At 38.3% G+C, this 15,100-nt stretch overlaps 1 protein-coding gene across 2 annotated transcripts; it reads right to left on the reverse strand.

The window, feature by feature from the left end:
* Positions 1-897: 897 nt before the first annotated feature.
* Positions 898-14,496, reverse strand: SERPINB10 (serpin family B member 10). Of its 2 annotated transcripts, none has more exons than XM_004579445.4 (8): positions 14,397-14,496; positions 10,593-10,769; positions 8,752-8,814; positions 8,047-8,184; positions 6,628-6,745; positions 4,194-4,336; positions 2,490-2,645; positions 898-1,421 (listed from the first exon to the last, which is right to left on the reverse strand). In XM_004579445.4, the coding sequence occupies exons 2-8, from the start codon at positions 10,758-10,760 to the stop codon at positions 1,017-1,019; spliced, it is 1,191 nt and encodes a 396-aa protein (XP_004579502.2). In that variant the 5' UTR covers positions 10,761-10,769; positions 14,397-14,496; the 3' UTR covers positions 898-1,016. The 2 variants fall into 2 exon arrangements, with proteins under 2 accessions (XP_004579502.2, XP_058532928.1); XM_058676945.1 differs by having other exon boundaries at positions 14,392-14,487.
* Between the last annotated feature and the right edge of the window lie 604 nt (positions 14,497-15,100).

Consider the following 15,100-nt stretch of genomic DNA (forward strand, 5'->3'; position numbering starts at 1 on the left):
GCTGATCTGTGAAATCCTGTGGCTGTTTGAAAAATTATGTCAACCTCCACTTAATTGAGGATTTTCATGCAGTAGCTCAAATACAATTTTCGGTTTTGCTGTTCACTGTAGGAAAATGGGATTCAGGTTCAAGGCCTGATCACTACTCCTTTCTAGTGCACTTTTGCAGTGCTGAGATGCCTGGAGGTGCCTATCCTGTTGCTACAGGCTCCTGAGCTATTCGCACCTTTCACAGAGCCCAGCTTTCTGTTCTGTAGTCCTCCCTGAGAATGTTTCTGGTCAGCCAAAGCCTTCCTTTTGTTTTCCAGTGAGATTAATGATTTACCGCAATTTTGTACTGTTCTGAAAAGGAGTCTGGATGGGAAGGATTTGCAGGAGCTTCTCTTGGAAGCAAATGATTTCCTACTCTTGTCATTCTGCAAAGATTCCTCTTCCTTTCCAGATCACGCTCAGCCCAGAGTACAGTTCCCAAGCACTCTATCATTGACATGTTGCAAAAGCCATCCATGTTACATAGCAGAATTAAACCATGTAAGTTAGAGAAAAAGAACACACCCCTTTCTCCCCCACCCCACATCGCCATGTACCCACAAGTACTCCAATATGTGATGTAGATGTCTTAACTACTAAGCACAGGCTCCCTTGTAAGAACTGTGAAAACAGGGAGGCTACTGTGGCAAAATTTATTTATATCATCTTTAATAAAAATCTTGGAGAAAATTAACTTGATAGCTCAAGAATCATAAGGCATTCAGTTGAATAGCACTGTATTTTTGCAATGTAAATAAAAATCACACAGTAAGGCAGAAATGTGTCGGCGTGGTACAGATTTGCTTAAATTCTCATTCTTTCTGGCTATACAGACATGATGTGACTACTACTTGCTTAGCATTGCTGATTAATATTCTGATGGGGAGGACGTCCAGATTACACACTGACGGAGTAATCATGCTTCTCCCTCTGCAGTGAATTCTGTACACTGCAAGATTTTGTTTCTCAAAGACCAAGATGCAGGATTAAGGGGAACAGAACCTTCCATAAAAGAGAATGCTTTTGGTTTTGTTGTGCCTGATGAAGAAAAGGAATGGGTGATCTACATTGACTTCAATGGAGGGGACCCTAATTCTAAAGCGCACCTCACTTGAAGTGCCAGCAGCAGCCTCTGTCCCCTCCTCATTTATTTCCACAAAAGCTTTGTGGAAAACATTGGACAGAAATAGGTTTCTCTCCAAAGACATTCCAGAGAAATCAGCCCTGCTCTGGCTAAAGGCATCGCTCATGCCCAAGCTGCTAAGGGCCGACTTGAGATCATAACTCTCTTCCAGCTTGAATTTGGGAAGGTGCAGCTGCACGTCGTACAGCTCCATCATGTCCTCACGAGTCCACTCGTTCAACTTCTCGTATGTTATGGTCTTTTCCAGCTGTAGGTTTGGAACCAAGGAAGAAGAAATCAGTAGTTTGAAATTGAAATGTGTCTCGATTTGGATTCAGACAAAGTGGTAGAGTTAAATCTCTAGGAGCTATGTAGATAATTATGGTGGTTCCCATTATGCACTGTAATAAAATATACACATTTCAGAAGACTTTGATTGAGTAATGAGGTTCCTGACACTGTCAGCCTTCAAATCTTTTGCTTTGAACAGCAATAATTCTTATGAAATAGGAGAATGTGTCTGATCGTGGCAAGATGTCAACCGTGTGGACACCCAAGTGCATCAGTGTAAATACACATTAGGTGTGTTCACACAAGGCATTTACTCTAGTATAAGCTTTATAACATGATATAGACAAATTAATTTTATCAACATGAGAAACAACTATTGGAAAACAAAATTTGGAATAAAATAAGATGTTTATATTCTGTAATGATGACAGTATGAAATTAACAATATAAAAAGTAAGAAAAATCCAAAATCTTACAAACAACAGTTTTTTTATTATGAGTTTAAAGGCTTCTGTCTTCTATTCACATGTAAAAAGCGTTAAGTGCTGAATATGTGCCTATAAATGCATGTGTAGATGTTGTTTTTTTAAATGCTGTGTGTGTGTTTTCAAATCATAATTCTTTGCTGTCTTGAGTTTTCTAAGTGCCAGTTGTCAAAGACATATATGCAAATAAGAATGTAGCAATAACTTCAGCTCAGGCACCTGCACTTGGAGGAAGAGGATCTTATCCTGCAAAGCAGACTCTGAGGGTAACTCATCAAAATTGATCTTATTTTTACCATCTTCTCCAGTTTCACAAATTTCGTTAACAATTTGGAAATCCTTTCCACATACCAGTAAAACCTTTGGAAACTTGCAAGTATTACAAGCTGGATGCATATGCAAAATTAGATACTGTGCAAAGAGAGGTAGGACAAGCAGTGCATGAGAAATTAATATTTGCTTTAAGCAAATTGCTCAAAATCATGTTCTTAAGTTTTTCCCAGTGAGATACAAAGAGCAAGCAAAGGAACTCATTAGACAGACTATCCTGCTGTATTTACCTGTTCCAATCCATTAACATTTTCTGGCAGAATTATAAACATGCTGAGGTCACGGTTCTCATAGTAGAGTTGAAGGCCCATGGCTTGCGGATTTTCAATGTAAAAAGTACGCAGCTCTTGTTTCATGGACATCATCTGCACTGGTTTGCTTGTAGCCTATAAAGATCACATTAAGAAGTCATTAAAAAGGTATCCCACCAAATCTATTATGCATCACCATTGGTTCTCAACTGTCTGGACCACTGGTGAAACTGATGGCCCTTTCATAAAGTGTGAATAAAAGTACCCAAGCCTCACTTTGTAGATATATTCCTACTGAACGATGTCACCAAGATGGTATGTGGCAGTGTCTTTCCCTCTCTAACATTATTATGACAATCTCTGAAATCAAAGCAAGATGATTTCTAGTGAACACTTTATAAACAAACATTCCTCGCTATATACACATTCTGTGTAAACTCTGTAAGTGCCAGTGAGCCAGAAATCCAGTAAAACATACTTCACATTCAAATGTTTGAAAAAGTGTTTTGGTGCCATAAAAATGGGAATCTGCTAAGATGATAAAAAGACAACCAACTACCAAAAAATTTGCCAAACACATACACAAAAGAAGTGGTATTCAATATACCAAGATTTCTTAAAAGAAAGCAATAGTAAAAAGATCCGAGCAGAAACATCACCAAGAAGGCACGCAGCACAAGAAACGTGGTCAATCTTGTGAAACTACAGGACTGAGAGTTAAACACATCTACAGAATGAACAATACCCAAATGCCTGGAAGGAAACACAAGACACTGCAAGGAGGGGTGGAGCAACAGGCACCGCCCAGCGCAGGGAATTGCAAACCATCATAGCAACTTTGGAAGAAAGTTTGGCAAATTCCTTTTGGTAATTTTCTGAATCTAGGTGTTACCCATATGTGTTTTTAAGAAGCAAAACTTGTATATACATAAAAGAGTCTTGTCCACAAGTATTTGTAATAGTTTAATCATTGAAAACTGGAGTGTGAGACTAGCGTGGCAGAGGTTGGGATGCTACTTAGAAGGTCAGTAGCCCATTTCTGAGTGTTGGTTTGAATTATGGGAGAATAGCACAAGAGCTTGGGTCCATGGCATGCGTGTGGGGAGCTTAGGTGGAGTTCCTGGCTTCTGGATCCTTTACCATGTCTCTCTGTCATTACAGCTTTCAGTTAATGAAATAAATTCTTAAAAAAAAAAAAAAAAAAACCTGGAGGGCCCGGTGCAGTAGCCTAGCAGCTTAAAGTCCTCTCCTTGAACGTGTCCAGGGATCCCATACAGACCAGGTTCTAATCCCAGTGGCCCCACCTCCCATCCAGCTCCCTGCTAGTGGCCTGGAAAAGCAGTCCAGGCGAGGACAGCACAAAGCCTGTGTGGGAGACCTGGAAAATGATCCTGGCTTTGGATCGGCTCAGCTCTGGTTGTTGTACTACTTGGGGAGTGAATCAATGGGTGGAAGATCTCCCTCTCTGTCTCTCCTCCTCCTCTCTCTCTCTCTCTCTCTCTCTCTCTCTCTCTGTCTCTCCTCCTGCTCTCTCTCTCCCTCTCTGTCTCTCCTCCTCTCTCTCTCTCTCTCTCTCTCTATATATATATATATATATATAATATATATATATCTGACTTTGCAATACAAAAAATAAATAAATCTTTTAAGAACTGTTTAAGAAAAACTGGAATGGGTTCTCACCTTGTTTATTCTGAATGGCCTTTCTGTAGTATTTTTCACTGAGAATTGATGTTCCCAAGTTCCTTTAAAGTATAAGGCATTCACCAGAACCATCCTGGTGGTGGAATCCACAGACTCCTCTGGGAGAAGATTAGGAATTTTACCTATAGGAGCAAAAAAAAAAAAAGAGTTTCTAATGGCCAGTGGTTATGTGCATATTTTAATTGAAAATAACCAGATTTTCCATATTCCCAGAACAAGAGAAGCTTTCTTAAAAAAATAACGTTTCCAGGGGCCGGCACAGTGCTTCAGCAGGCTGAAAATTAAGGTTTCAGATTTTCCAGAAATGTTATATTGTAGGGATAATAAATGCCATTCCTGCCCAGAAAAGCCAAGGAGAGAGAGAGACCTCAGAGACACAGTCTAAGAGTCTGTGAGTGTTCATCACCGTAAGTATAACGTGGTTTGAGGAAACAAATGCTTCCTTCCCTTCACTTCTGGGTGGCCGCCAACTGCAAGCTGCTCCGGTCAGCATCTCCAAGGCTGTGCCAAGGTTTTCTGGTTGCCCAAACCGCTGCTTTCTACAATCGCCTGGATCAGATTGGTCTACTTTCCGTTTAAATGGAAATTTGTCTAACTGCCCCCAACACATTCTCTACAATCTTGTTAGTGAAGAACCTCGAAATATTTAGCAAATCTACTCATATCAAATAATGTTTCAGAAGCAGTGTATCTGATGCCTGAAGTGGAGGCTAACATCCAGGCCAGCTCAGATTCACCCTAAAACAGCTTTATTTTTAAAAATAAGGGCTGAGTTTTCAAATACAAAAGTACAGACATGCAGGAAATTTAAACATTTTCAGGGGCATCCAGCAGCACTCCGTGTAAAAATCGATACGGATGATTTTCCAGGAAACTATCAACAGAAACTCAAGAATTGGTAGGAAATCTGAATCATAGAAATCAAATGACTGAAACGTAAAATCTGTCAAGCAATTACTTTTGTAGAAACAAACCCACTCTGGGCGTTTTGACAGGTGAGTTCTCCTAAACCTTCAAGTAACTGATAAAGTTGTACACTACTAAAGCAGCTTGAAAGTATGAAATGGAAAGTTCTCTGCTTGCTTTTATCCAATTAACACACTGCCTGTTTGAAAACATGACAAAGAAAGCAAAAAAAGTCTCCACAGGTAAGTCAGTGCTTCCTAGGACAATAAGCCACAAATCCTAAATTGTATTTTAGCACATAAGGCTGATTACTATTATTTTAAGACTCTCAGAAACATGTATCAAGGCATCCACTAATCCACTAATTTAGGGCTGTTGCAATGATCTGCATATCTCTGTTTGTCTAAAATTCATTTGTGGGAACTTAGAACTCACTGCTCTCATAGGTGGGGCCTTTGGCCAGGGACATGGCAGATACTGAGGACTCTGTTATCATAATAGAATCAGTTCCCCTTATCGGGGAGGTTTAGAAAGCCTGTTTGCCCCACCTGCCACAGAAGCATGGGTTATATCAGAAAGCAGAGGAACACCAGAATTATCAGCAAGCACCAGCAGCTAGGAGGAAGCAAGACCCAACCGATGCCCTGAGCTTGACCTCTAGGCTCAAAAACTGTTGAAATGACATATCTCTTACCCCACACTTCGATGCATGACCTTGCTGTTGAAATGACATATCTCGGGCCCGGAGGCGTGGCCTAGCAGCTAAAGTCCTCCCCTTGCAAGCCCCGGGATCCCATATAGGCACCGGTTCTAATCCCGGCAGCTCCACTTCCCATCCAGCTTCCTGCTTGTGGCCTGGGAAAGCAGTCGAGGACGGCCCAATGCATTGGGACCCTGCACCCATGTGGGAGACCTGGAAGAGGTTCCTGGTTCCCGGCATCGGATCGGCGGGCACCGGCTCGTCGCGGCTCACTTGTGGAGTGAATCATCGGACGGAAGATCTTCCTCTCTGTCTCTCCTCTCTGTATATCTGCCTTTGTAATAAAATGAATAGATCTTTAAAAAGAAATGACATATCTCTTACTCCACACTTCGATGCATGACCTTGTTGTATAAAGTATTTTAGATTATACAGCACGTTAAGCAACACACTTTTGTTGGCATTGTTTCCAGATAAATATTCTATATAATGCCTATTACACCTTTAAAAACTACAAACACAGGAGAATCTTACATTCCTTTTTGCATGTCCCGCTTCGCATTCCCTGAACTCCTTTTTGGTGTGATACGATCACTTCCTTGATGAGGTGATGGCTTAACTATGAGTTTTTGGTAACACTATTGCAAGAGCCAAAAAATTATGCCCTGAATAAAAATAAAGAATTTAAATATTTAGACTCTATCTGATATTCTAATTAAGAAATACCTCTACCTCCATACAGCACACGTTAGAACAGATCGGTCCATGCTTGGGGAGAGCTCTCTGCTGAGGCTGGTGAATACTGACCCTCAGTTTGCCTTTCAACCCAAGAGTTGATCTCGTTTCGGATTTGGTCAAAAGATTCCACAAAGTTCACAGACTGTGGTTCTGCTCCAAAATAGGTTTTTATGTCTTCTAAGTATTTCTGAAAGACATAAGCAAAATTCCATTTTACCCAGATCTTGTCCAAACCTGAGAAGTCAAGTCTATTTAGACTATCCAACAAGCTGTGTAGAGGGACAGTTGCAGACCCCTTCCACATCATTTATGTCTTTTTATTCCCCACTTCCAGTTTCAATCGAAAACCAGACACCTTCATCTTCCAACCTAGTTGGACACTAATTGTAAATGCAGAAATTCAGTTGTGAAAAGAAAGTCTGCCACACACAATGCTGGTGCTTTCACATCCTCATCCTAAACTTTCACTCAGGCCTGGAAAGAGGCTAAAGGTGAAAGGCCATCTCTCAGACTTACGGCAGTGACCCCAGTACCCAACAAGTATTGGCGGCAGTGGGTGATAGCACTGGAACCATGGTGAAGCCTGTGGATTTGGTAGCTGCCTTGTGTGGACACTAAACTTACCTAAGAATTTAGTAGAGGACTCCTGAACTAAAAACTTCTTTTTCACATTGTTGTCCTTCTCCATCTATTTCCCTTGCCCTCTATCTGTTGGACCCCTGGGTTCTCTAGTCTGTCTTGGCATGTGCCAAAGGATGTGGAAAACAGCACTAGAAGAATTAAATGATCAACCAGGCTTGGGCTGTGCTACTCTGAGGAGTGTTTGAGTCTTCACAGAACAGAATTATTTACTTTTATTGGATTTACAGAGAGGAGAGACAGAAAGAGCTTCCATCCATTGGTTTATTCCCCAGATGGCCACAACAGCTGGAGCTGATCTGCACCAAAGCCAGAAGCCAGGAGCCAGGAGCATCTTCTTAGTTTCCCATGCAAGTGCAGGGTCCCAAGGATTTGGGTCATCCTCTACTGCTTTCCCAGGTCACAAGCAAGGAGCAGCATGGGAAGTGGAGCAGCTGGGACATGAACTGGTACTCATATGGGATCCCCAGAGTAAAAGGCAAGGATTCAGCCGCTAGTTTGTCTCAGTCCCTTCCCCCTATGTTTTTAAATTCTGTTTCCTCTTAATCAGCTGCTGGCCCAGGAGTTGTACAGGTCACATTTCGATATCATGCCCATTGGCCATTCCTAAGGGGAAAGGATGAACATCACCCACTCATTCTACACATAAATATCTGATCATTAGATCTTGTTTGAAATCCCAAAGACTTCCTTTATAGCTAGACAAATATTGTTTGGTCTAAATGATTCTTTACTAGGAAGTACTGGCTACACTAAGATTGTCCCTGAATCAATGTGCAAAGAATGTATTGATCATTTTCTCATGGCACTTTGTTTCTCAGTAGCTTAGAACAAAATATTTGCACTTACATTGAGAAATGGATATGCCTTCTCCACATAGATCCCATTGGCTGTTTTAAGTAGGTAGGAATTGCTGGGCTTGGCAATTTCTGAGATAAGTGTCTGGAAGTGAGAGTGTATTTCTTCAACACTACTCAAGTTGATTTCCTTTAAAACAAAAGGGATTAATCCAAAAATGCTGAACAAGAGCAACCTATATGTTAACAACCCTTAGCTAGATCAAGTAATTCATGTGTTATAACCAAAATTTCAAAATGTCCTTAAGGTAGATTTTTAAAATAGGTTTTCTTAATGTTATTGATGCAAAAATTTAAACATTATCAGGCTGTAGTTTTCATCACATTTAGTTTGTAAAGGCAAGAGCACATTTGAAAGTAGAGACTCTTTCAATGGGGACAGAAGGGTCGTGACAAGGGATAAGAATACATCTCTTCCAAAAAACACTTGTAATCTGAAAAATTGTTCCATAATTTTAATATTCAAGGGTACTTCCAAAAGTTCATGGAAAGTGGTCTGAAAGGTTTTGAGGTACAAAGGTTTTAAAAGTCATGGACGTATTTTCATGAAATATATTTCCATGAACTTTTTGAAGATTCTTTGTGTGTTTCATAGGAAAATTACTCATTAAAACTTGCTTATATTAATCACAAAGATACAAGTGTTAAAAATACTTTCTTCTTAACCATGAAATAGATATTAAAAGAAGAGCTATACCATTTTCCTTTTCTTTTCACGTTCAGGACATTTGTTGTCCTGGTCTCTGCTGAGTCGGAGCACCTGTGATATCAATAAAAAAACAACTGAATGTAACTTGGGAAAAGTAATCAGATGGAATCTGAATCTGTAGGTACAAATCAGTCATTCCTGCCCTTGTGTAACATACACTTAATTGAACAAAGAAGCTCTGGTTTTATTTTAATGATGTGTTAGGCTGAATCAAGCATTACTTTCAAATGAATTTGTGAACTTTTAGTTTAAGCTGCTTTCTTCATTTTAACATTTTTTAATTGCAAGTTGAGGATGAGGCAAATTTCTATTATTTTCTATATTTCAATACCCATGGTTATTTAGAAAAGAAGCCCACATATTGCATTGAGACCATCATTTAGACAATTTAAGGAGTCCACCATCATCCAAATTATTTGACCAATTCTGGGAACTTCAGTTGTTTTATTCCAATGAAGTGCTTCAGTTCTATCTTCCAGCACTTGACACTTATAATCTTTGTATCCAGCCCAGTACAGCATTCGAAAGCCAACAGGAAGGATGTGGATAGCTCTGCTTCCCTTGAGTCATCCAAGAATAGGACAGAGGGCAATAACTCTTCCCCAACGTTCTGTACCCATTAAAATAATAAAAGCTAATTCAAGACAGGTTACACTGACCCACAGTGACAGAACAAGGGAATGCTGCCACAGAGAAAGAAGGTGCAGTCAATGCATAGGCTTATTTGCAGTTGAAGGTTCTAATATTTAAAATAAGGGCAAACAGCACAGAAAAGAACTCTATAAAATGGCTACAAATTAAATTCTAGATTTACGAGATTCTTAGATGACATCTTGGTTAAGCCGTAGAATTTACTGATAATCAAAACCAGCTGCAGGCAGAAGGTGTTTTTGTTTTTGTTTTTGTTTTTACTATTGCTTTCAAATCACACAACATCTTGCGAACTAACAGAGTAAGGGTGATATCCCACTTCTAAACTAACAGAACGTTTCCTGCCATCCTCACTAAAAATTCCTAGCTATACCCAGTTCTGGACTTGACAAAGAATTCCTTAGAGTGAAAATTATTGTTTTGATCCTTGTGATTATGTCAAGATACAGGACTGTTTTTCTTTTTATTTTCACATATATTCACATGTATGAAGAATTATATATGCAGTTGTATTTATGTGTGCAAAACTACTTCAAAAGCTTATAAATGATGCTTGTTTTAGATAAAAAATTAAAATTCATCCATATGTACAAACACACTTTGCTGTCTATGATAATTTGTATGTATTTATATTCACAATGCTTTGAGAATACTTACAGCAAGCTAGAATTTCTTTATACAAAATTTTGTTTCACTATTTTAATGGTCTCAGTTGGCTCTTTGGTGATTCAAGACAGCCAAGGACTGAGAAAAAGATAAAAAATTGAAATAGAGCAGGAAGAGCAAAGTCATTTAATGTTTCTTTTTATACTTCAATAAAATCCTTCTAAAATTTAAAATATGCTAAATAATCCCAGCATTTAACAAATGACTCATTACTTCTTGAAATATCATAACCACCAAAATTTTTTTAAATTTTTATGGTATTGAATAAAAATTAATATGCTGATCATTTCTCCATTTTATTTTATTAGAAGACACAGGTTCTTAAATGGATTTCTGGGCAACAGTTTTTAAATGTACTTTATTCCCTGTGTTCCTTTTATGGTCTATCACTTTTTATGCAAATCTTTTTAGAAATATTTTTGTAAAATGTGGACTATATGTTTTTAAGGAGAAAATTGAAGTCAAAAGGCAAATAAAAGCATTTAGTTCTAAGACTACCAAGGATCACTCACCTGGGCCATTTGAGCTGCAGTGATCCCTTTGGTGCCCAAATACACCATGGCCAGGCAAGTGGAGATGCCCCAGGGAGAAAAGAAAACATTTTTATCCTCAGCAGATTCAGCTAACTTTTTGCCTAAATCGAGGGCAAACTGGTTGATTGATGTTGCTAAACAGTCCATTGGGAGAATCTAAGAAACATAAAACATAAGATAAAAAAACGCATTAATAATCCTTTCCATTTTGATTCTATATTTTTTCTTTTGATGTTACAAAAATATTCAGCCATACACAAAGATTCCCCAAAAAATGGATAGAAAATGAATAGTAGGAAAACCTTATGCTTAGGTTTGAAATTTACTTCACCTTGAAATAAGCTTACAATTTAACTCCAGTTTCTGGGTTTTTTTAAAAATATCTTCTTGTTATTATTTTATGATACAGTTCCATAGGCTCTGGGGTTTCCCTTTCTCCTCCCCAAATTCCCTTGCCCCCACTAATTTCCCCTATATTATACATAGTCCTTCATAAACAATCATAAATACATCATGCTGCTCTTAAGACAATGTAGTTATGGTCAACGGAAAAGATTTCAGCTTCCTATTGTCAAGATAAATTTAACAGTTTCGTTGAGAGTCCATCTTTAATTTGGAAATAGAGATGCATACTGCATTGTATCCCCACATCTGGATATGATAGTCTCCATTACACAGTTACTAGACATCCCCTTAAATGAAAAGCCATACAACAAAATCAACAACAGGAAGAAAAATAGAAAGTTTACAGCAACATGATACTTAATGACCAAGAAGTCACTGAAGAAATGAAAAAGAAAATTTTAAAAAAGTTTTTGAAGAAAAAGGATGCTACTGTATGACCTATGTGTTACTGAAGAAAGCAATCAGAAAAATAATTTTGAAGAAATGAAAATAAAAGCAAAAATACCAAAACTCATGACATATACCAAAAACAGTATTGAAAGGGGCATGTATAGTATCAGGAGCTTACAAAAAAATAGAAATACCACAAATAAATGGTATAATAATGAATCTCAAGGACATATTTAAAAAGAAAAATGAAAAGGAAATAAGAAATGAGAAAAATCACAGCAAATATAAATGGAATTGAAACTTTAAAACTACAGATTGTAACAAGAAAGAGCCATTTTTAAGATGATGTGCAAAACAAACTTTTAGTCAGACTAGCAAAGAAAGCAAAAGAGAAAAAAGCAAGTAAAATTAGAGATGAAAAAGAAAACATTCTAAGAAACTAATAAGGTGATCTCTTCTTGCATAATGGATCCTTTGATCATTACGTGGTGTCCTTATTTATATTTCTAAATATTTTTCATGTCGAAGTATGTATTAGCTAGTACAAGAATGCCTATAATAGCTTGCTTTTCCTTTCCATAAGCCTGGAATATCTTTTTTCATGATTTGCTTTCAGTTCCTTCATATCTTTGTTAATGAGATGTGTCTCATGTAGGCAACAGACAGAAGGATTTTGTTTTTTCATTCAGTCTGTTAATCTGTGATGCTTAATTGATGAGTTTAAGCTATTTATGTTTAGTCTTGTCATTTTAGCAATGGGCTGTTCATTGTTTGATTTAATCTTCTTGTTTTGTTTTGTTTTGTTTTGTTTTGTTTTGTTTAACACATTTTCCTTTGATTTGGGTTGGTGTTGTTCCTTTTCTCTGTCGAAAGAAAATCTTTAAGTATCATCAGTAGGGCAAGTCAAGAAGAAGCAAATTCTTTGAACTTTTTTTTACTGTGGAAGAATTTTATTTCATTTTCAAAGACAAAAGAAAGTTTAATTGAGTAAATTATTCTAAGCTGACATTCTTTCCTTTTAGAATCTGTAATACACCACTCCATTTTCTTAATTTCCTCTGAGAGGTCAGCAGGGAGTCTGACTGGGGTTCCTCTATATGTTAACTGGTATCTTTCATGTGCACATGTAACAATCTTTTTCCTGGGTTGGACTGAAGAGGGCAACATTACCATATGTTTTGGTGAACATCACTTTTGGTCAGAACTAATGGAAGTTCTGTGCCCATCCTATGTTTTGTTTCCCAATTCTTTCTCCAATTTAGAGGAGCTTTCCTTTTTTATTTTATTCAGTATTTTTAAAACTTTATTCATTTTTATTGGAAAGTCAGATATACAAAGAGCAGGAGAGACAGAGAGGAAAATCTTCCATCAGATGATTCACTCCCCAAGTGACCACAAAGGCCAGAACTGAGTTGACCTGAAGCCAGGAGTCAGAAGCTTCTGGTAGGTCTTCCACACAGGTGCTGGGTCCCAAGGCTTTGGGCAGTCCTCAACTGCTTTCCCAGGCCACAAGATGGGAGCTGGATGGGAAGTGGGGCTGCTGGGATTAGAATCGGCACCCATATGAGATCCTGGGGCATGTAAGGTGAGGACTTCAACCACCAGGCTACCACTCCATGTCCCATTAAATAAGTTTTTAAAACTAGCTTCTCTGGTCCTTCTGGAACTTCCATAACTCATATTCACCCCATTAATAGTATCCCTTAATTGTTGAATATTTTTTTTAGCTCGATTCAGTTCTTCCAACTTTTTCATTTTTCCCCCATTATTAAAAGAAATGTCTTGCAAGCCAGATTCTTTCTTCTGTCAAACTCCTTCTACTATTGAGACCTTCCAATGGATTTTTAATTTGCCTCATTGTGTCCGTCATTTCTAATAATTTGGCTTGATTTTGCTTCAGTGTTTCTATTTTCTGTGTGACAAATTTCTTAAATTACTTGAATTCCTGTATGTGATTCTCATTGTTGTTACGAAGCTTTATAGCAAGTTTTTCACATTCTTTATTCTCCATTTCCTAAATGTCTTCATCAGTTAACTTGAGGTTGACTACAGCTTTTGCTCATTTGTGGCAGTGGCATTTGTAATACTTATTGTGAGTCTGTCTCGTCTACTGCTCTTGGTCATTCTTATTCTGCCACGTCAGTACTGTTTTCCCTGTGGGACTAGTGCAATGCTTTAAGCCAGAAATGAGCTTTCTCTCAGCTTAGTGTATGTACACCTTGCTGTTATCCAAAGATGCTATATGAATGCAGTCAAAATCACATTGCCTTGACTCAGTGTAATTGCTTCTGCCAATATCTCTTAACATCTAAGATTTTAGTGGGAGCAATTTGATGATCCAGGAAGAAAAAAGGGAAAGGAAAGAAGATGAGGGAAAACATAAGTAGAACAAGAAGGTGAGTCAGAACTCTTGTCCCTTTCTCCACCAAAGAATTCCACACACTCTCAATATGCAGATGGTACTCATGTCACCCACCTCATGACTCTGTGTGTGTCAGAACATGACATGCCTCCTGTACCCGCACTTCCCTAGTCACCTAAGCCTCCCCCTGAGGGAGCTGGTAATTTTGGTTGGTAATAAGAGCGCCAAAAGTGGGATTTTAGGGACTCAGATTTCTCCACAGAAGAGAAGAAACCTAGCAGTATATGGAATTGGGCTAGGACCAGAGAATGGGACGTTGGGGAGAGACAGACAAACCATTGGCTCCACAGGGTGATGGTCAGGGAATAAATGCATGCTGCCAGCCCCACTCTAATGCCAAAGTAGAAGTTAGACTGTTATCTTGAGAATATTGTATTTTCTTTTGCCTGTGTTGCCAGATATAAGTACAGAAACAGTAACTCCACAAGCATGACTCACAAAAACCTCACTCATGGTTTCACAATTCTTAGCAAACTGATTTCTCTAACTCAATTGAAAGTGAATGTTTTCTCCCCTTCAAACTTCTTTGAGCCCAAACATTGAACCCAAAAAAGTACTTACGATACTTTGTGTTCCTTGACAGGAGCAGAACGGACAACTTGTTCCTTTAGACAGCAACTGTGGTTGCGTTCCTGAAGCGTTAACGTAAGAAGTGAAGTTCTGGCACCTCCCTCTGTGTAACCCCACCCCAGAATCACTTTCACAAGCCCATACAATCCTCAGGCTTATCTTGGCCAGAAATTTAGATTAAAAAAAAAAAAATAGGCTAGTTGGCACTTTTGCCTTCATCATTTAATTACTCATGTTTTGTTTCTTATCAGCATGTGGAAACTTGAATTCTGACAAATTGTAACTCATGCTTCCCTTCATTAATCCCTTCTCTCTTGTAACTCATATTTTCCTTGCTTAATCCCTTCTCTGCCTTGCTAACTGACAACAATTGGTGTGTGTTTTTTTTTTTTTTTTTGGCAATGTTTTTGAAAGACACATAGAAAGCTTTAAATTAATAAAATGGCAATGGGCAACAAAATAGAAAATACTGTGGCTCTGCTTTGTTTTCCCCTATAAATGTGATCTGGCTTATCTTTGTTCATTATTAAAGAAGAAACGGTAGATCAGCTATTGAATTTACATGTGCATGAAGTGAAGGGAGTGAAGGTGGGAAGGAGTGGAAATCCAGAAAGGATAAAACGGAAGGAGGTTTCTCCAAGCTGTTTCTATTTTTCTCCTAATAAGACCACATATATCCTTTGGCAAACTGACTCAGTTT

This window comes from Ochotona princeps, chromosome 18 (genome assembly GCF_030435755.1).
Source record: "Ochotona princeps isolate mOchPri1 chromosome 18, mOchPri1.hap1, whole genome shotgun sequence".
Taxonomy (NCBI): Eukaryota; Metazoa; Chordata; class Mammalia; order Lagomorpha; family Ochotonidae; genus Ochotona; species Ochotona princeps.